This window comes from Canis lupus, chromosome 11 (genome assembly GCF_003254725.2).
Source record: "Canis lupus dingo isolate Sandy chromosome 11, ASM325472v2, whole genome shotgun sequence".
Classification (NCBI taxonomy): Eukaryota; Metazoa; Chordata; class Mammalia; order Carnivora; family Canidae; genus Canis; species Canis lupus.
In genome coordinates this window covers 63917092-63938529 of record NC_064253.1, presented here as the reverse complement: position 1 = coordinate 63938529, position 21438 = coordinate 63917092, and the positions used below count along the sequence as shown (strand labels likewise).

At 48.4% G+C, this 21438-nt stretch overlaps 1 protein-coding gene across 9 annotated transcripts in view; it reads left to right on the top strand.

The window, feature by feature from the left end:
- Positions 1 to 21438, top strand: part of EPB41L4B (erythrocyte membrane protein band 4.1 like 4B) — a 129041-nt gene that overhangs the window by 20228 nt on the left and 87375 nt on the right. For 8 of the 9 annotated variants that reach the window (XM_025432215.3, XM_035697300.2, XM_025432212.3 and 5 more), the window contains exon 2: positions 16074 to 16178. In XM_025432215.3, coding sequence (XP_025288000.1) covers positions 16074 to 16178 — 105 coding nt within the window. Of the gene's footprint in view, positions 1 to 11623; positions 11846 to 16073; positions 16179 to 21438 lie in introns of those variants that run through there. The other variant, XM_035697299.2, reaches the window with a different exon arrangement.

Sequence of the window (21438 nt, the reverse complement as noted above, 5' to 3'; positions counted from 1 at the left end):
AAAGTACATATATGATGGGAATTTTTTTTTCTTAGTTAATGGATATGAAAAGCTAACTTGCTGGGTGGTAAACTTACAGTCAGGATTCTTACAATAGTTCACACTAACCACAAACCACACACCTCAGGGAAATAATCTTGTTAATGCCATCCTTACAAATCCAAACCTACAGGCTGTAAGCATCACACCTCCTTTCCTCCATCTGAATGTGTCATTCTCTGCCTTCTTCTTGCAGGAGTTTTTTTTTTTTTTTTTTTTTAAGATATTGAGTCACCCAAAAAAAAAAAAAGGTGAGAGATAAAAGAAAAATCGAAGGCCAACCTGATAAAGACAACTTGGTTTGTATACCCCTCCATCACACGAATGGAAGCTGTGCCTCAGTTACAGTTTTATGTCTCTAACTGCCAAACTCACCATAGACAAGGTTAAAAGTCTTATGTGCTTTTTTACCCCGGAACTTTTTTGAAAATTGTGCATGCACACAGAGCCAAGTAAAAAGCCCTAAAATTCTGTGCCTTAGCAGTTGGTGTGATCACTAAAAGTTTTAAACTGTAGGCAAATTTGCTAGTTGAGTTCACCGCCCATGCTTATGGAATACCAGCTATGGGTGGGACCCAAGGAAGTTGGGCTCTATGACCATGCTGTGACTCAAGCTGTGCCACCCAGCGAAGGCTCTTGGATCCCCAGAGGGATATGGTGGGAGGTTCCTGGGACTTCACGTCTGAGGTCCCGGGCACAGCTCTGGCTCTGGCCCAGGCCAGCTGCATGTTTCCATCTTCTCCACACATCACTGGGTGCTGTGTCATCTCCATTTTACAGGCAGAAAACAGACTCCAAAAGCCTAGGGGGCTTAGTTGGGATCATGCTGGTCATGAGTGGTGCAGCCCAGATTCAGAACTGGTTCTGACTTGAAACTGTGTGCCTCCTTGTATTAGACAGCGCAGGCTGTTATAACAAAATACCATAATCTCTGATGTCTCTGTGTGACCTCATCTCTCTCTCTCTCTCTCTCTCTCTCAGGATACCAGTCAGATAAGAGTAGGACCCACTCTAATGAACTCATTTGAACCTCATTACTTCTTGAAAGGCTCTGTCTTCAAATCCAGCCACATTCTGAGGCATAGGGAGGAGGGAGTGTATAGGGCTTTGATTTGTGGACTTTGGGGAGACCCAGGTTCAGCCCAGGAACACACTCCCCTGTTACTTGATCTCTGTAAAGCTTGTCTCCTTCTGTGAACGGGCTTAGTAGGAAGAAAGAGGCCACCTCCATCACCGGGGGTGTCCAGTGGGCTCACCCTGGGCCAAGCCCTGTTCAGTCCTTCATTTCATCTCATTTCATTCTTAGACACCCTGACCAGGTAAGAAATTCCCTGACCCCAGACTCAGCCTGAGCGGGGTAACAGAGCTGGGACTCAGACCCCTGGCAGGCTGACCCTCGAGCCCGTGCCCTCAGCCACTGCATCACGGGGTGTGCTGCGGCATCCAGAAGCTACTTTCAGGGCCCTGGAGGGCTCCACAGAGAGGAGGCCGTCAGTGTCTACAGGCCTGGGGAGTCGAGGGAGGCTTCCTGTGTGAGGTAGCCCTGATGCTGTAAATTGAGTTGCACTCCTAAATCTCAGGATGCATGGGGGCAGTCTTCCACCCAAAGTTAGTTCTCTTCGTGTTTCTTGGCTAGTTTCCCTGGGAATTCGTTGCATATTTATTTATGTGGGGTTATTTGCTTTCAGAATTGCATGGCGGGGGAATCTGCAATCTGGCTGCAAAAAAGTAATTTGGCAATTTATTTTCAGGGCTGCCCTTCTTCCAGCAGCTTGTTTCAAACTCAACCTCTGGCACAGAGACATCCATCATTTTAATTGCGTGTTACTGTTTAGTCAGGCACAAATTTGTTTCATTTTCTTTTTCCTTTCTCCTGTGGGTTTTTAAAATTTTTTTTTCCTGAACCACCGTTTAAAAAAGCCAAAAATATTTCCCCAAACCAAGCACTTTTTATAGTTAAGGAGTTTTTAACACTGAGATTTCTGGTTTTTCGGGATCGCCTGTTTGGTTCTTAACCTTTCAGAAACGCGAGGCTTGCCTGTTCCTTTCCTGTTCAGATAACGTCCATAATGCAGTTGTCGCAGGATGGACCAAAGAAAGAGAGTTGTATTAGTCACAGGGTCAGAGGCTCCTGTTCTATTCCTGGGTTTGCATTGGCTGCCTGACAGCATGACCTGCCTCTGGCCTCATTATTGCCACCTGTAAAATGAGGGCCTTGGAGGTGCTGATTTCTAGAACATTCCTACCTTCTTACTTGGTACCTTGGATGTCGTATAGGGCTCCTTACCAAGGCCTGCTCGCTGTGGCTATCTAAGGATGCCCACCAGGAAGCATGTTCTGTTCCATAGCCAATGCTTTTACTCTGCTTGGTCACAGATGGTGGCGTTTTTTTAGGTCAAGGTTAAAAATCAATCCTGTGTCCCTCAGAAATGTTCTAAGGGGTAACATCATTGATTTCACAAAATCAGATAGAGTAGAGCGTTTAACTTTGGTGTCCATAGCTTAAAAGATGTAGCTTTCGTTGCTGCCCATACTTCCTTGCTATATAAAAGTGTTATTTGTGTCTGTAAAGTTGGACAGAGTGCACCCCTTTTATAAGCTGTACCAGGTGCTGGGGGTAGGACTTAAGATCCATAGGTAGGTACTGAGTTGGATCCCAACAGAAGACTGTATACTGGATTTTGTCTTAGTGTCGAGAAAGAAAGCGAGTTGTTAATGGCTTGGAGTCATTTCCCTCTTTTTTTTCAAATTTTATTTTATTTTATTTTATTTTATTTTATTATTTTTTTCCAGCTTTATTTTATTTTTTTATAATAAATTTATTTTTTATTGGTGTTCAATTTGCCAACATACAGAATAACACCCAGTGCTCATCCCGTCAAGTGCCCCCCTCAGTGCCCATTACCCATTCACTCCCACCCTCCACCCTCCTCCCCCTTCCACCACCCCTAGTTCGTTTCCCAGAGTCAGGAGTCTTTATGTTCTGTCTCCCTTTCTGATATTTCCCACACATTTCTTCTCCCTTCCCTTATATTCCCTTTCACTATTATTTATATTCCCCAAATGAATGAGAACATATAATGTTTGTCCTTCTCCGGTTGACTTACTTCATTCAGCATAATACCCCTCTTTTGCATCCCATGGCTTGCAACGTGGACTTGTCCCAGCCAGTGGCTTGGATCCTCAGAGGCAGGGCTCAGGCCAGACTGTGTTGACACCCCCCACCCCCTAACTCCTTTACAGTTTGTAACCTTTAAGTTTTTGTTATGGAGATTTTTCAAGTACACGAAGTAAAAGTAGGGAGAATAGTATGAGGAAACTCTCATGTGCACAACACCCATTTATTAATGATTTTTCTGGAGTAGTTTAAAGCAGCTCCCAGGCAACTTAACATTTAACCTGTTATACCCAAGTGAGTATCTCTTATGTGTAAAAACACGCATGTGCGTGTATGTGTGTGTCTGTGATACCATTGTCATACTCCACAAAGTGAACAGTGGTGCCTTAATGTCATTTACTGCCAAGTGCTTGATTGGTTTTCCCCAGTCCTCTCAAAACCCTGTTTAGCGTTGGTTTGTTTGAATCAAGAGCCCACGACAGACCACACATTGCATTTAGTAAATAATGTTTCTTAAGTCTCTTAATCAGAAACAGTGTCCTCCCTTCTTTTTGGCGCAATTTATTGAGTTCTTAATATGTAGTTGGTGAGTGTAGAGTAAGACAGCCTCGGATAGTCCAACCCTCGATTTTAATGCTTCTCCTAAGGAGAATTAGTGGCCTTTTTTTTTTTTTTTTTTAAGATTTATTTATTTATTTATGATAGACATAGAGAGAGAGAGAGAGAGGCAGAGACACAGGAAGAGGGAGAAGCAGGCTCCACGCAGGGAGCCTGACGTGGGACTCAATCCCGGGACTCCAGGATCACGCCCAGGGCCAAAGGCAGGCGCTAAACCGCTGAGCCACCCAGGGATCCCCAGAATTAGTGGCCTTTAAAGAATAGTTTTCTGATTTGTTTATTCCTTTTTTTTTCCCTAAAGTGAGTATGTTTAATATTCTACTTCCTTATCTCCAAGCAGGTGATACCCTAAGTTAGCATCATAGTGTAGGGATTTCCAAAGAAACATTTTTTAAAGTTACAAAAAGCTTTTATGTACATATGCATATGCCATGAACACCTGCTGTATCTGTGTGTATGTATGGTTTTCATCCTGGTTATCTGTTGTTGCATAACAAACTCCTCCACTTACACTTAGTAACTTAAAACAACAACAACGATTCTCTCGGTCAAGAATTTGAGTGGGGCTCAGCTGGAAGATTGTTCTGCTGCTCACGGCATTGACCAGGGTCACCAGAAGTACTCCTTTGGAAGATGGGCTGGTGTGGAGAGCCAAAGACAACTATGCTCACATGTCTGGGGCTTTGGTAGGGATGCTTGGAAGGCTGGGCTCAGCTGGGCAGTTGACTGGAGTATCTGCCTGTGGCCTCTTCAGCCTGGCAGTCCCAGGGTAGTTGGACCTTTTACATGGTGGCTGGCTCTACCCATAGAGAAGCATCCCAAGAGAATGGTCACCTCACCTTGGAAACCACAAAACATTACTAACACCATATTCTGTTCAGCTGAAGCAGTGCCAGGTTCTTCCAGATGCAAGGGAGAAGAACAGAGATCTTGCCGCCATGTTTGTAAGCACCACAGTTAAAAACCAAACCAAAACAAACAAAATAAAAACTCACAAAGAGTGACATCTTTGGTACCTGCCCCCTGAGACCCTTAGAGTTCCTTGTGTACTTGCTTGTCTTCTGGCGGGAGATCATGCGGAGAGCATGTGCCCTTTCAGGTCATTCAAGGAAGGCTCCTGTCCCCTGTTCCCATTCACCAGGGATTTGAGGGGACTCAGTGTGGGCAGAGAGCACTGTGATAGGTTGCACGACTCATCTGGCCTAATGAGGACGGTGACATGGAGAGGTCCCCCAACTTAGAACTTGTAAGAGCAATTGATCAGTGGATCTTGTGTTAGGGAGGTTGTCTGATGCTCTGTTAATGTCCGTCGGTAGGAATAGCTACAATTTGCCTGTTAGCAATGTCACCCCAAATTAAAGAGTAATCAGCACATGCGGTCTCTGATGTTTCTGATGTTACTGAAGAGTTGGAAGCATAACATTGAAAGATTTCTTTACTTGGGGGGTGGGAGGAGCAGAAGGGAGAGAATCTTTAAGCAGACTCCTCACTGAGCGCCGAGCCTGAAGCTGGGCTCGATCTCAAGATCCATGAGATCAGGACCTGGGCCTAAACCAAGAGTGGAATGCCCAACTGACTGAGCCACCCAGGCATAACATTTGAAGTGTTGGTCAAAACCACTTTTCAGACAGCCAGGATCAAGTGGTTTTAGGTATCTGGACTTCATTCAGCATCCTAAGGAATAAATGAGAAACCATCCCTTAAAGTAACAATTGAATCCCATGTGTTAGGCATGCTTGGAAGGACCTATAGAGAGACAGAAATTGAGGTCACTAGATGTTAGCTATTCCACATTGATTGAGAGAAGGTTCATAGGATCATGGCCAGTGGGGTCATTTAATTCTAGCAGCAGCCCTGTGAAGGATGTAGCATTAAGGGAACAAATGAGTGCCTTGCATTTCTGCTGCTTGGCCTGAAGACAATTTACCAGCCAGGAACAGAGGCTGATCAATAGTTGATCAATAATACAACCCACAGTCTGTGTTTTAAATTGATGTCCATTACTTGAAGCCAATATGGCGCTGTCGTGTGGTGGAATGGTGAGACCTAAAATCTGCCCGCCCAGTCCTCATGTGGCACAGCAAGAGCCCCTTGCCCAAGGTGGAAAGAGAACGCAGGCTCTCAGTGCTGCTGACCAGGTGCACCTCTGTTCACTGAGTCACGCAACCAAGGTGGCAGTCGCTTTCTTCCAAGATCCTCCTTCCTTCCCCTATTGATCAAAATTAAGGGCTGTTGTTTTTGTTACTTCCTCTGATTTCTAAGAGATTGTTAGCCAGGCAAGTCAGGAAATTAATATCATTGTGCTCTGTTTTACCAGAATTGAATTTCCAGGAGCTGCCCAGACTGTTGAAGTCCTTCTCGGCACAGTGTCTTGGCTTCTGTGTCCGTTTGTGAGCGAATCATCTGCTGTCCATTCTGCCACAACTTGCCTGCCCTCCAAACAAATTAGTACTTGCCTCCCCACCATGCGATCTGTTTTTGCTGGACCGTGTGGCCTGGTAACCCCCGCTGTAGCCCAGGCCCTGCTTGAAGGAGCCTCTCAGTATCTGTGTGTTGACTTGGGCTTAAGAAATAGTTCTTTAAAAAAAAAAAAAATTTATTTATTCATGAGAGACACACACACACACACAGAGAGAGAGAGAGAGAGAGAGAGGCAGAGACACAGGCAGAGGGAGAAGCAGGCCCCATGCAGGGAGCCCGACATGGGACTTGATCCCGGGACTCCAGGATCAAGCCCTGGACCAAAGGTAGGCACTAAACCACTGAGCCACCCAGGGATCCCCAAGAAATAGTTCTTGTTTGCAGCACACGTTCTGTGTGCTCAGAGCCACAGAGGCAGATGAGTAGAGAAGCAATGGAGAGAAGGAGAAAGAACTCTAGCCTAAAAAAAATATCAGAAAGGCTAGATCCAGATTCTAGGTCCACCACTAAGAAGCAATATGAACTTGATCACGTGATTTCTCTGAGGCTCAGTTTCCCTCTGTGCAAAATGCGGTCCAGCAACATTGGTCAACACTGAAGCACTCTTCACCTGGGTGGTGGAATTTATAAGCTGGACCGTCTGGCCTTCACTCCTGCAGATTATGGGTACTATTACGAGTCCCCAAATCTTGCCGATGGCCGAGATGGTAGGTCTCATAATGAAATTTCGTGGTGACACCTTTTGGTAATTTCAGATATTTATTTGGTAGATTCAGTAGTTGGTAGTTTCAGATACCCTGGAGTAAACAGTTTATATCTGTTCCTAATGACTTAGTACATTGCCTAATGGCAATGGGGACAGAGATGCCTGGGCTGTGTGTGTGTGTGTGTGTGTGTGTGTGTGTGTGTGTGTGTGTAAAATAGCTAGTTTCTTACCAAGAATGTAGGAAATTAGCAAATTATCAAGTTGTGAGGATGGGGGACCCACACTGGCAACAAATCGTGAGATTAGCACTTCCTAGAAACAGTTGAAACAGGCCCTGAGGCAGATGCCTTCTGGGAACCGTTGGCCACGAAGCAACCCCCAGGTGGAGTTCTGAGAGCTACTTAAACTGGGGGCGCTTAAGAACTTGGAAAAGAATTAATTTCCAGGGACCAACATGGGCTTACAGAAATCCCCCAAACCAGACCAGTCTCAGCTTTTGTTTAAAGGAATTACTAAACTGCTATAGATCATGGACTCCCTGAACTTTGGTTTTTGCGAAGTATTTGGCAAAAAGCACATTGTAATACGTCATTCCTGTGGAGGAGTGAGAGAAATGAGGTTTGGTTGGAACTCATAATAATTCCTTTGTGTGTGTAGGACACTGCAGTTTACAGTGCATGCTCATAGGCTTTCTTGCTTTCTTATTTTTTATTTTATTTTCCTTTATTTATTTTTTTAAGTAAAACCCTGAGATCTCACAACCCTGAGATCAAGAGTCACATGCTCGACCAACTGAGCCAGCCAGGCGCCCCTCTTGCTTTTTTATTAATACAGTGACTTAGCAAGATTGACTGTGCAGGGGAGAGTACCCCATTTTTCAGATGAAGCTGGGACTCCGTGTGGTTCCTGAGGTTATGGTCATATGACTAGAAAAGAGGTACAACTGGGTTCTAACCCAACCTGTTTGGCTCCTAAGAGTCTCAGGGCATGGCCCTGCCTCGATCACCCTATATGTGTTCATAACTGGGTTGAGGCCACCATCAGATGGGCAGCGTTCGTACTGTACAACTCAAGAAAGACAGCACCCCACACACCATCTCCACCCCCCGCCCTCACCCCCCACCCCCACCTGCAGCCCCATTCCCACATATTGTCAAACTGAGATCAGTTTCTGAAACATGGGATAACAGCCTGGGACTCAGGATGTTCTTAACAGGATATGTCGTGGGCCAACTTAAGTAAGATGACATTTATTTGAACGAATGTAAGTGCTTGCCCTTAGGTTGAGAAACTATCGCCACAATTATTTTGGTTATTTTCTTAGCCCATCTGTAAAAATCCAGAACTTGATAGTATTTTGCGGATAAATAAGGCATAGCTCAGTGTGCGGTGTGGTTTCCAGAACGCCAGTGCGTTAGAGCAGACAGGGTGTCTGGAAGGCGGGATGGTAGCACCAGGGTTCTGCAGGCCCAGATCCCAGCTGGCTGGAGAGAATTCCCAGCGGAGATGGACCAGGAAGATCAGGCTTCCGAAAAGCCGGTCATGTGGAGACTGTTGTGGGAACTGAGGATCCTCCTTAATCCATCCACATCAGCGTCTGCTTATTGAGCTTCAGAATGTCAGATGATCGAGAAGCAAAGAGGAACCGGACAGGGTGCCACCAAGGAGAAGTTTAATAATGACCCTTGTTACTTCAGTGTGGCCATGGGGGTTGGCTAGCTGCCAACCGGGATGGGACTAGGGATGGATGAGGAGGGCACCCACCCAGGGAAAGGGATGACACGGGCGAAGCCATGGGGATGGGACCTGCAGCGTTTGCTGGGTGGGTGTTGTGGTTGGAGAATAGGTTTGATTGGAGCCCAGGATACATGTGGGGCCTGGGGAGATACAACAGGTGTTGGGTTGGCCAGTGATGATTGTGCAGAGTCTGACACCGGGCTGAGGAGCCTGCATTTCATCCCCGGGTGCGTGTTTTTGTGCAGAGTAGCGACTGAGGTGAGGGCTGTGTTGTGTGCAATCCATTCTGGCAAACATGAGAAAGATGGGTTTTAGGAGGGGCTCTTGCTGTGGTCCAGATAGAAGGTGGTGTTGCCTGTGCCGTTGTGGGGAGGAAAGGGAGAGGGTGGGCGCGGAGGGGCATGCCATCGGGGAGAAGCGGAGTAGGTAGACAGAGGAGAGCCTCGGGTGCCCCAAGGAGAAGCCTCCTGAAGCCCTTGCACTGCCCGGACGTCCTGCGACCAGCACACGGCTTCTCCTTTCTAACCTGCCTGGCCGGCACCGTATGCTGTGGAGACTAATAATAGTCTCCAGGAAGATCAGGCTTCCAGATGGATTGGCTTCTATCTTCTTTTTTCTTCCAGGACCACAGTTGACCTGTTACGTTGCACGTGGGTCAGGTCGCAGTAGGACGTTGCCAGTTGCCTCTTATCTAAGAGGGTCAGGATGGTTAATTTATTTGGGGAGACAGTTAAGACATCAGCTGTCCAGGAGTCTTCCTTATCAGAGGTATGGCTGGGAACCAGAAAATAAAATAGGAACCTCTGAGTGGCCGGCACAGATAGCACGGTGTCCGTCCCTTTCCCCTTCCCCTGCTGGCTGCCTGCCTGCCTGCCTGCCCCAGTCTTCAGCTGGTGACTCTGTACCCTTCTTTTCCACATGATGTTAATGAGCTTGGTGATTTTTAGCTCCTTTCTGATCAGCAGTTGCTGCTCCCAAGAGACATACTGACTCAGAACCACTAGTTGCTGGTCCTTGTGAGAAGCGATGTGTTGAGACGGGTGGAGGGAAAGCTACGCAACGTGGAAGCAAGAACTTGAGGGCAGAGCTTTTGCCTCGCTGTGTTGGGGACGGGCTGCCCCGTGTGTCTCGAAGTCGAAGCATCGAGGAATTCCCAAATAGTGATCTGGACTAAGGCTTTCCAGTTCGGGACGTCCTGCTTCAGAAGGCAGGGAGATAAGTGCTGTTGCTGCACTGGTCCAGGTATCAAGCGGTTTTTGGAGGACTTGGCTCCCCAAGGATGACTTAGGCGGTGAGGGCTTCCTGTAGCTATTCCCTCCCAGAGTTTGTGACGCCAGTGTACCCCAACACCTACAGTTGTGGCTGACGCTTGATGAGCAATCGGTAAATATTTGTGAAAGGAAAGAGTGAGTGGATTCATCACAGAGGAGGAGACAAGAAGGCAGCGAGGCAACAAGGAGCGGCTCCCAGGCTTGTCACATTAATGGATCTCCTATTGTAACCACTAGACAGCACTTCACATAATAGCCACGAAATCGTGTTTAGGTAAACGGCCTTGGAAGTGCAGCACGGTTCCCTAGGCACTTGTTCCTGGAATACTTAATTTGAAAAGATTTTAATGAGTGTATTCTCACATTTAGGCCTGCTGCTTGCGAAGCATCAGTCTGTTGTCCGTGTTTTAGCGTGGTCCATCCAGAAGATCTAGTTCTTGGCCCCGGCCCCCACACATCCCCCAAGCCTGCAGAGCCAGCCAGCTAGCCATGCAGCAAACAGATGTTTATGGAGCGCCTGCTGTGTGCTTTGGGGACGGAGGGAAGGGGAGACAACACAGCTGGTCCCTGGCCTCAGCCTGAAGTCGGAGTGAGACAACGACGAAGGCAGTGCAGGGTGATGAGTGTGTGTCCTAAAGAGGCGTGCTTGCTTGGGGGCACTTAGAGCCCTGGGTTAGGGGAGGGGTGGGGGAGTGAAGGAGGCGCTGTTTGGGCTGAGCCCGAGATGCCAGTCCGTGGGCTTCCGGGCCCTGCCCCAAGTGGCACGTCCTGGCTGGCAGGACAAGTGAGTCCTGGAGCCTCAGTTTAGAGAAGCGCTTCCCACTGTGCGGTGGTGGGTTCGGGTGCTGTGGCCCGGCCCCACCTGTCTTCGCCTGACCTGTCCCTCACTGGGACCTCGGTTTTGAGGATCCCTCTATTCCAGCCCTCATAATCTCGCCAGGTTCTTTTTAGATCTGGAGAGGGCCATTGGGAATTCTGTCTCAGAGGAAGAGACCAAAGGGCACCAGGGGCCGGGGGAGGTAAGGTGGGGAAGCATCTACAGGCGAGTCGGTAAACGTGGTATTTCCTGTCCACCGCACCCTGCTGCGTCCGCCGCTTCCGAGTCCCTGCTTAGCGAGGGTCTGCCCACGCGGGAGCCAGTCTGGCTCAGCAGAAGGGACCAGCTGACCCTAGGAAGGTTCTTTCCCCATCCTCCACCTTGGGCTCCTTCTACATAGGAGCCGTTTTAGAAAGACCTCAGAGGGGCGCCTGGGTGGCTCAGCGGTTTAGCACCTGCCGTCAACCCAGAGTGTCATCCTGGAGACCCTGGATCGAATCTTGTGTCAGGTTCCCTGCATGGAGCCTGCTTCTCCCTCTGCCTGTGTCTCTGCCTCTCTCTCTCTCTCTCTCATGAATAAATAAAAAATAAATAAATCTTTAAAAAAAAAAAAAAAGAAAGACCTCAGAAAAGGAAGATCTGGAATAACCTGGAGAGAAGCTTAGACTAACGGCCCTTACTTTACACGTGTGCAACTGTGTTTTTTTCAGGTCCTATTCTGTGAGTGTTAAAACGATTTACCTGGACGGTAAGCCCTGAACCAAAATCGCAAGAGCAGTGGGATCTGGGGTCAGCTGAGTTTGAGCGAGCTTGCCCGTTCAGGGCGCCGTGCCTGATGTGCGGCTGCGTGGGAAATCCAGGATGGTCGTAGGGATTTGGGGAAATTATGAATTGCTTAAGGGTCGCAGTTGATGCCTCTGGGACTAGAGCGTGGATCTCTTGCTTCCTGCCAGCCCCGTTCTGTCTGCCACATCCTGCTGCTAAGCAGTGTGCTAACTAGTTCTGTCCCACTAGGAAACCCACTAATGAGGCATTGGCGCCGTGGTAATAGGTGTCGGATAGGCCGGGAGTGCCAGAGCCCTAGGAGGGAGTACATCCGGAAGAAGAGTGCCAGAATGGTGATTTTTTTTTTTTTAATTGTGTTTGTTGTCTAACAACTGCCAAAAGATCAGTGTTAAAGAACACTTCGGAAGCAAATCATCCATAGATTCTCTATCCCAACACAGCTATTTTTGTTTTCACAAGCCGTTTCTATCCAGCAGTCCATACAGCACATGCATATTCTTTTTTCTTTTTTTCTTTAAAGATTTTATTTATTTATTCACGAGAGACACAGAGACACAGGCAGAGGAAGAAGCAGGCTCCATGCAGGGAGCCCTGATGCGGGAACTCGATCCTGGGACCCCAGGATCACGCCCTGGGCCGAAGGCAGATGCTCAACCACTGGCCACCCGGGTGCCCAGCACACACATGCTCTTACGTAGTTGGAATCCCAGCTTCTTATTCCTTTGTGGTCTGTTCACTTAATGTCCACATAAGAATTTTCCTTATTTCAGGATCCCTGGGTGGCTCAGCGGTTTGGCACCTGCCTTTGACCCAGGGCGTGATCCTGGAGTCCCAGGATCAAGTCCCACATCAGGATCCCGGCATGGAGCCTGCTTCTCCCTCCTCCTGTGTCTCTGCCTCTCTCTCTCTCTCTGTCTATCATAAATAAATAAATATCTTTAAAAAAAAAAGAATTTTCCTTATTTCTGCCTCACCTTGGTAGTTATGTGTCCCAGCAGCCCAGCAGTATTCCTGAGTGTTAACCGGCCCAACTCTTGTGTCTCTGCGGTTGGAGTTTGGGTGGTTTCTTCTTCTAGCCCTGCCCCCAGCTTTATTTCTCCAGGAGGCAATGCTACAGAGAACGTCACTGTGCACGGAGCCTTCTGCTCCTGTTGAATCGTCGCCTTCAAGGGGTATTTCCAGGAAGGAAGGAATCTGAAGGTTGTAATCCACTGCTATAATTTTGAGGGGTTTTTTTTGTTTTTTGTTTTTGCTTTTTGTTAGTGCTGTCTTATATAACACAAATACAGGATGTACAAATAAAACAAAGGTACAGTCTAACAAACTACGGGAAGGCAGATGCCCTGGTACCACCCACCACCCGAGTCAGCAGCTGGGATCCTGCCGGCCAGCTGGAAGGTTACCGTGGGCCCTCTCCCCGGCACATCCCCACTGGGCCCCTGAGAGCAACAAGTACCCTGACTTTATAGTTTATTGTAACCCTTTCTTTACCAGCTCTTCGAGTTTTATAACCCAAGCGTGCATCCCTACTCATCGCAGTTTCTTTTTTGGCCTTTTTTTTTAAAGATGTCTTTTAGGGGCACCTGGGTGGCTCAGTGGTTGAGAGCCTGCCTTTGGCTCAAGGTCGTGATCCCGGGGTCTTGGGATCAAGTCCCACACCAGGCTCCCCGTTGGGGAGCCTGCTTCTCCCTCTGCCTGTGTCTCTGCCTCTCTCTCTGTGTGTCTCATGAATAAATAAATACAATCTTAAAAAAATAAAGATATCTTTTAAATCTTTTTTACCCTCTGGTGCCCCTTTATCCCTTTACTTTTCTGCCTCTTCTGTTTGTTGGAGAAGCTGTGTTGGAGGAAGAGTTTCTAGAATTCCCCACAGGCTGGATCTTGCTGATTGCAGCTCCATGTAGTTGAGAACAGTCCTCTGCATGCATTTCCTGCAGTTGGATCTAGTGGTTGAGTCGGCCCCAGCTTGGTTTGTTATTGTTGGTTTTTTTCCCTGTGGAGGGAGAATGGCGGGGAGCAAGATGACATCTTGGGTGGGGGTGTTCTTCAGCAGGAGGTACTCGATGGCTGGTTGTCTTGTGATGTTATAGCCACTGGGGCTCAGTGCTTAGCACCTACCGCTCGTTAGGAGTTGCAGAATTGTGATATTGCAATTCTGGTATTCCTTCTCCATTTTGTTGTTGCTGTACTACTATAAAGAGAAATTCTGTGCATCTCCTATTTTTAATACCTTTATTGAGGTAGACATACCATATAACTCATCTCTGGGCTGTAGGATTCGGTGGCTTTTAGTATATTTATAGAGTTGTGCGTCTATCCCCATCGATTTTATTTTTTATTTTGAATATTTTATTTATTTGAGAGAGAGAGAGCGAGAGAGCGAGCTCGAGCAGGGGGAGGGGCAGAGGGAGAGGGAGAAGCAGGCCATGTGCAGGGCTTGATCCCAGGACCCCTGAGATCCTAACCGGAGCTGAAGGCAGATGCTTAACTGACTGAGTCACCCAGACAACCCCCCATCATCGATTTTAGAATATTTCATTAACCCCTCCAAAAACCCTGCTCACCTTGGCTGTCACCCCACAAATACTGCAGCCGTAAGCAATCACTAATCTTTCTTTTTTTTTTTTTTTAAGATTTTATTTATTTATTCATGAGAGAGACACAGAGAGAGAGGCAGAGACACAGGCCGAAGGAGAAGCAGGCTCGATGCAGGGAGCCTGATGTGGGACTCGATCCTGGGACTCCAGGATCACACCCTGGGCGGAAGGCAGACGCTCAAGCGCTGAGCCACCCAGGTGCCCCCTCCATACCTTTTTATAGTCCAATAATATTCTATCATGTGGATAAGATTTTCTACCTATGTCTATCCATGCATCAAATGATAGATAGTTGAAGCAAATTGAGTTGCTTCCACTTTGGGGCTACTAGGAACAACGCTGCTATGAACGTTTTTGTACAGATTTCTGTACGACGCAGTGTTTTCATTTCCCTTGGATATATACTTGGGGTGGAATTGCTGGGTCAAATGGTGACTCTATATATAACCATTTGAGAAACTGCCAAATTGCTTCCCTAAATGGCTACGGTTTTTACATTCCCATCAGCAGTATATGAGGGTTCCAATTTCTCCAAACAAACAAATAACATTTGTTATTATCTGTCGTTTGTTATAGCCATCCCAGTGGCGGTGGGGTAGTATCTGATTGTGGGTTTTTTTTTTTTTTTAAAGATTTTATTTATTCATGAAAGACACAGAGAGAGGCAGAGACATAGGCAGGGGGAGGACAAGCAGGCTCCATGCAGGGAGCCCAATACGGGACTTGATCCCAGGATGCCGGAATCATGACCTGAGCCTAAGATAGATGCTCAACCACTGAGCCACCGAGGCGTCCCTGATTCTAGTCTTGATTTGCATTTCCCTAATGACTAATGATGTTGAGCATCTTTTTATGTGCATCTTAGGTATTTCTATATCTTCAGAGTTCTATCTTTATATCCCTTGTCCATTTTTAAGTGAATTTTTTATTATTGAGATGTAATAGTTCTCTGTGTATTCAATTTTTTAAAAAAGATTTACTTATTTATGATAGACATAGAGAGAGAGAGAGAGAGAGAGAGGCAGAGACACAGGAGGAGGGAGAAGCAGGCTCCATGCCGGGAGCCCGACATGAGAGCCAGACGTGGGACTTGATCCCGGAACTCCAGGATCACGCCCTGGGCCAAAGGCAGGCGCTAAACTGCTGAGCCACCCAGGGATCCCCTTCTCTGTATATTCTAGATAGAAATCCCTTATCAGATATGGGATTTGCAAAAGTTTTCTCCCCTTTTGGGTTGCCTTTGTGATTTCTTGTGTTTCTTGTGTCCTTGTGTTCTTTGAACCATGAAAGTTTTACATTTTGATGATACCTGGTTTATTGGTTTGTTTGTTTTTTTTAATTTAAGTAGGCTCCACACCCAAAGTGGGGCCTGAACTCATGACCCCAAGATCAAGAGTCACGTGCTCTGCTGACTGAGCCAGCCAGGCACCTCTGGTTTTTTGGGATTTTTTGGTTGCTGGTGATTGTGGTGTCATATCTAAGAAGTCATTGTTTAATCCAAGGTCATGAAGATTTGTTCCTTTGTTTTGAGAGTTTTATAGTTCAAGCTTTTGCATCTAGGTCTTTGATCCGTTTTGAGTTAATTTCTGTATATCTTATCATCTACTCCTTGGTTACCCAATGCTACATCTAACAGCCAGATCAGTGCTTGATTTTTCCCCCTTTATTAGCCAGTTTTCATAATAAGGCGTTAGTTCCCTCTTCATCCTATAAAAGTGTTCTTTGGTGGTTTGTTTGCATTATGAGTAATCAGATAGAATAATGAGTTTTTATTATAAAAATAATTAAAATTTTAAAAATGTGTACATATACACGTATGCAACATAAAGACAAAAGTGATTTTGGTTTTGTTTCTTTTTTTGTTGTATATGCGCTGCCAAAGCGAGCGCTGTTTCTTTTTAAAACGTTTTGCTCTTATCCAGCGGTCACATCCTAAATTTTCATCTGTCCAATTGTCTTCCAGAAACATGCCAAAGGCCAGGATCTTTTCGATCAGATCGTGTACCACTTGGACCTCGTGGAAACCGATTACTTCGGCCTCCAGTTCCTTGACTCTTCCCAGGTCGCTGTAAGTACTCCTTTGATTCGTCTTGGGGTAGGTTGACTTTTCATGCTAATTGCAAATCCACAGTTGCTAGAGATTGGTAGAGGAAAAAGAGGAGTTAAACCGTGATGTTGCTGCAGTAGCGAGCCTGGGGGTGGTGGTGATGGTGCCCGCGTGGAATTCATCCATATGCGCCCCCCTCCCCCGCGCCCCTAGAGGTGGCCAATAACAGGAGAGGAAGAGAGAAAGAAGGATTCCTGTTGTGCAAGGGAATGCATTCGGGAAACGTTTCCAAGCAGAGGGATGTGATATAGGCACATTTCTAGAGTAGGTAGGAAGCAGCAGATACACCATTCTGGAAATTCTTTTAATGATGCTTTATTTTTAACCGGCAGAGAGGCTGCAGCAGCATCTTCTGTGGACTCTTGCCGGGGGGAGAGCGCGGGTGCTGTGAACACACTGAATGTGATCCCAGCCAGGCTTAGCGAGTGCAGGGGGCCAGTCGGAGCAGGGCTTGGCACTGCTAGAGGACCATCTTGCTGGCTCCAGGAGGTGGTGTTAGGTCAGCAAAGACTTCCCTTGCTTTGCCTGAGACAGAACTGTCCACAGTGGGGGTGCCAGAGGGAGTGAACCTGATGTAGCTCAGAGCCACTCTCTTCAAAAGCAGGAGTGGCTTCAGACTCTCCCTCCCCAATGAAACCTAACATCGGGTTCCAAAGATAATATATTCAACAATCTAAAAATAGTCCTTGAGGTCGAGGGGTGGGGGGAATGAGTGAGATAAAGGGGATTAAGAGTATATGTATCTTGGTGAGCACTGAGAAATGTGTAGATTTGTGGAATCCTTATATTGTATGCCCGAAACTGTTACAACACTGTATGTAAATTATAATTGAGTAAAAGAATATTTATTGAGGATCCGTTATGCACTGGGCCCTGTTCTTAAGCACTGTGGATAAAGCAGTGAACTGCATCCATGACAGATGGTAGTAAATGTTAAGAAACAGAAAGCAGAGTAAGGGGATAGGCAGACCGAGTAAGGGGCGGTGCTATTTTAGACTGTATGAAAGGATGGGTTCCCTGATAGGAGGTGTCTGAGCATCCGTGGCTAAGCCTTGCTTCCTAGAGACACTTCTTCAGATACCCCCCGGGAGGGTCACATGTGACGATTAAGGCGAAGATGCTCAGCACCGGTGCCTAGAGATTAGGTCCGCCCGAGAACATCTGTGTGATGCGGAGTCCGAGATGGCGCAGTGGAATCAGGATTTCCCAGCATCCTGGCCTCCATCCCCTTCCCTCCCTGACTCTTGCCACCTCGAGATGGTGGCCGGATCCCTTCTCCATTTCCCAGCTGGAGACTCATCCCCACCCGCTGGGACCTGGGACCCTGGATGGGGGACGGATGAGCTTTTCTCCTCCTGCCTCCCTGCCGAGTTCTGCTGTCGTCTGACCTCGCCCTGGTGTCTCAGCCTGTCTTCCCCACCCCTCGAATTCAGATTACCTGCCCTAAATGTCCCGGGCACTGTTTCCTCACCTTGAAACTCCACTTGGGCAAACCTCGCGCATACGTTCGCTTGGGTCCCCTCACCACCCGATCGCTGCAGGAACTGGAATTCCATCGTTCCCATTCCATGATAACTTCCTTGCTTCCATCCTTCCGGTCCCTCTGCATGTGGAGCCTCTGACCTTCACCATCCCCTCCTGCCTCGTTCTCCCCTCTGGAGACCTGACGGAAGGAGCCTCAGCCACCTTGCCCGTGTGCTCACCTGCCCTTTGATGCTCCTGCCCCCATGACTGTGCCCTGGTCCCCCCTCAACATGCGGGTCCATCTGTTTCCTCTGCTGCTTCTCCCAGGCTGGAGGGTCACGGCCCAAGCCCTTTGGCACCAGCACAGGTCACAGATGACAGATGCAGTGAAGTCCAAGCCCCTGAGCTGCTCTGGGAGCCTTGTGTCAGCCCCTCGTGGCCTCGGTTCCCCTTAGGAATCCTGACCACAGCCCTGCAGTCCAGTCTCTGCAACGACTGTGCTCGCGCTTGGCCTTACCTCCTGCTGAGAAGACTGGGGTCATTTAGCTAAATCCCTTTGAATTTTCCTACCCTATAGGAAAAATTTCCTTCCCTCTCTATCCTTTACACTATTTGGTTTTAAGGAAACGTGTGTGTTTCTCTAGCATGTACCCCCTAGACCTGCATCACAGTTCCGTTTCCAGCTGCTTCCTGAGTGCCAGATTTAGAGTGTTCCCCTCTGTGTCTGGTATCTTCCAGCTGTCCCCAGCTCTGATACTCGTCAGCCCTCCTCTTCCCGGAAACGCCTCTCCCTTCTGCCTTCTGTGTGTCTACACACATGCAGTATTTTGGAGCTTCAGAATGTCTGCAGCCCCGGACTATGAGTCTGACCTAGTCCTCATTCCTGGCTCTGCCCCTCACTTATTTGGGGCTTTCTCCCTTGTCCTCAGTTTTCTCGTCTGTGAAATGGGGTACTTGGACCAGTTCCTAAGAGCTCTTCTAGTTCTCATGTTCCACGCGTCTGCCCCCCTTCGCTTCTCTTGTCAGAGGGAGAAAACAGCCATCGTTTCTGCCAGCAGAGCCATGTGCTGCCTGTTGCTTTGGTGCCGTGTCCTCATCCCCAGGTGACCCCTCTCCAGCCACTCGGATTCCCAGAAAGCCAAGGATGTGGCTCCATTATGAAAGACCTGGCTGTGCACCTCTGCTCACTGGGCCACCATTCATTCCCATCCGCCGGTGCCCTGGCACAGTCTTGTCAGGATCCAGGCGTCCTTCCAAGGCCAGACACCTGCAGACACTCAGACTCTACACCCTCTAATGTCTTTCCAGCTCCCAGCTCTGAGTGCCACGAAGCAGATGCAGGATCCTCGTCCACCTGACTTCACACCTGACTTTAAGGATTCCAGGATGTGCAGCAGCTGCTCCCAGAACCCTTCTTGTCAGTCTGATTTCTAGGCTGGGCTCATTACGGGCTGCGATCTGGTGATGCCTGCACTTACGTGTGTGCCTCTGCCTGTGGGTTCCCCTCCTGGCATGTTCTTTCTTACCCTGTTTAAACTTCCAGCTGTCCTTCAAGACTGTTTCAGACGACAGCTCTTCCTGCATGCGGCGTGTTCTGCACCTCCATTGCTTCTCCTCCTCTCAGGAAACCTTTGAGCTTCTTTGCCTTCTGTGGCCATTTGCTCATCTGGCCTTGGGTTCATGATCTCACCTTTCTGATGAGATCCTGAGACGTAGGACTGCTCCTTCTTGGTGACTCTTGTTGACAAGGCATACAGCCTACGACCTCAGTCTGCAGCCCCAGAAGGGACCTTAGAAGCCATTTGTCACATTTTTCTGTCTTCTTGATGGTGAAATGAAAGCCTTTAGACTTTGGCAGGGTGCTCAGTGAGTAGCATGGCTCGGATTCAAACCTAGGTCTCAGGACCTCAGGGGTAAGTGCTCTTTTCAGTACACTATGCTTGCGAGCCTGCTCTCAGCTGTAAAGTGGAGGCTGTAACATCTGTATCACGGGGAGGTTGAGGGGCTCCCCGAGCTCATAGAGGAGGAAGGGCTTTGTGGACTAACATGGGTGTTGGTTTCCTCTTTCTAGCTGGGCCAGCTGAGGGGGTGGGGGGCCAGAAGTCATCACAGCTGGGCAGCCCCGGTGGTTTAGCGGTTTAGTGCCACCTTCAGCCCAGGGTGTGATCCTGGAGTCCTGGGATCAAGTCCCACTTCAGGCTCCCTGCATGGAGCCTGCTTCTCCCTCTGCCTATGTCTGCCTCTCTCTCTCTGTGTCTCTCATGAATAAATGAATAAAATCTTAAAAAGAAAAAAAAAAGAAGTCATCAAAGCTCCTGGAGGTGACATACTTAGGCTAGCTGGAACCTGCAAGGCTGCCTTGCCTGTGGGAGAAACATTAGTGATTTAGGGTGATCCCTTTGGGACCGTTCCCTGAATCATTGATTTTCTGGGCGCCTGGGACAAATGAAGCAATTGATGGCAGGTATAATAGATGGGGGCCAGGAAGGGGACGGTCCACTGGGCTTATTGCCATGTGAGGCTCCTGCAAGAAATGATGTCCCCACCCTGCCTGGGCATGCAAATCAGAGGGCTGGCAGTGGCGGGGCTCTTGGCACAGCTCTCTGCATACCCAGCTTACGTCTCCCTTCAAAGAGCCAAGCCTGGTTACCATAGTGCGCTGCCCAGCCCTGAAGCAAGGTCAAAGTCTATTGGCATTGCCTATTTTTAGCAGTTGGGGCTGGGGCCCCCTGTTTCCCTTTTCCATATCAAGGCAGGCAGGAGCCCATTCTGTAGATCTCACCTTTGCGTAGCTCAAAGCAGGGGCAATGGTCTATTTTTATAGAGGAAAGCTTTCTTCTGAGAGAGGAAGCTCTGGCCTACACCCACCTGGCTTTCTTACAGACCGGTCAGATAGCTGCTGTTTCTCGAGTCCTCACTCTGATGAGCTCTGAGCCACACATCAACCTGAAAACTTTCCATAACCTTTATTTAACCTTCATCATCTGGAAAACGAGCCAGAGAGCAGGCCCATTTTACAGCTGACAGAGCTGAGCCTCACTAGGAGCCCTGTAAAGGTTCAGGTGAGGAGTGGAGGCAGGATTCAGAACCTGGTCTCCTTCCAAAGGGCAGCCCTTTCCACCAGGCTCCACTGGTACCCTGACCCATGGTAGCATCTCAGCCACGCACGTCCGTAAGCACGTGCCCGCAGAAAGAACACGTCCAGGCGGCAACCACTCAGCACACTGTGCCTCGGAGCTTCCTCGCTGTCAGTCTCTGTGGTGCAGAAGCAAGCAGGACACTGTCCCCGCCTGCCTCATTCTGCTGGGGGAGACGGACCATCCCCGTGGAATCCAGGGGATGGTCTGACTTCACTCTGGAGCGTGGAGGAGGACTGCCTGAGGATCAGTGATGAGCTGAGCAAGATGTCAGATGGGAGAGGAGTGGCAAGCTGGGGCAGGGGTCATAACAACCCCCCCTCCCTCGCCCAAGCTGGATCCCCCCTTCAGGTCCTGGGGGGACCGGAGTTCTGGAGGACAGGTGCGGCCCTAGTTAATCCCTTCCAGAGCCGCTCCCAGTGTGAAAAGGGAGCATTTTTGGGTGGTACACTTTGCAGCAAGGGATCCAGGAAAGGTGATTTTGGCCTTCGCCTCTAGACTTGTGGGATGTTTTTCCTCTGGTCTGTGCAGCCTAGAATCAGGTGGATGGGTAATAAGAGGCCCAGCACGGTGAGGTGAGGTTGACAGGGAATCGGTGGCCGCCCAAGGGGGTCAGTGGG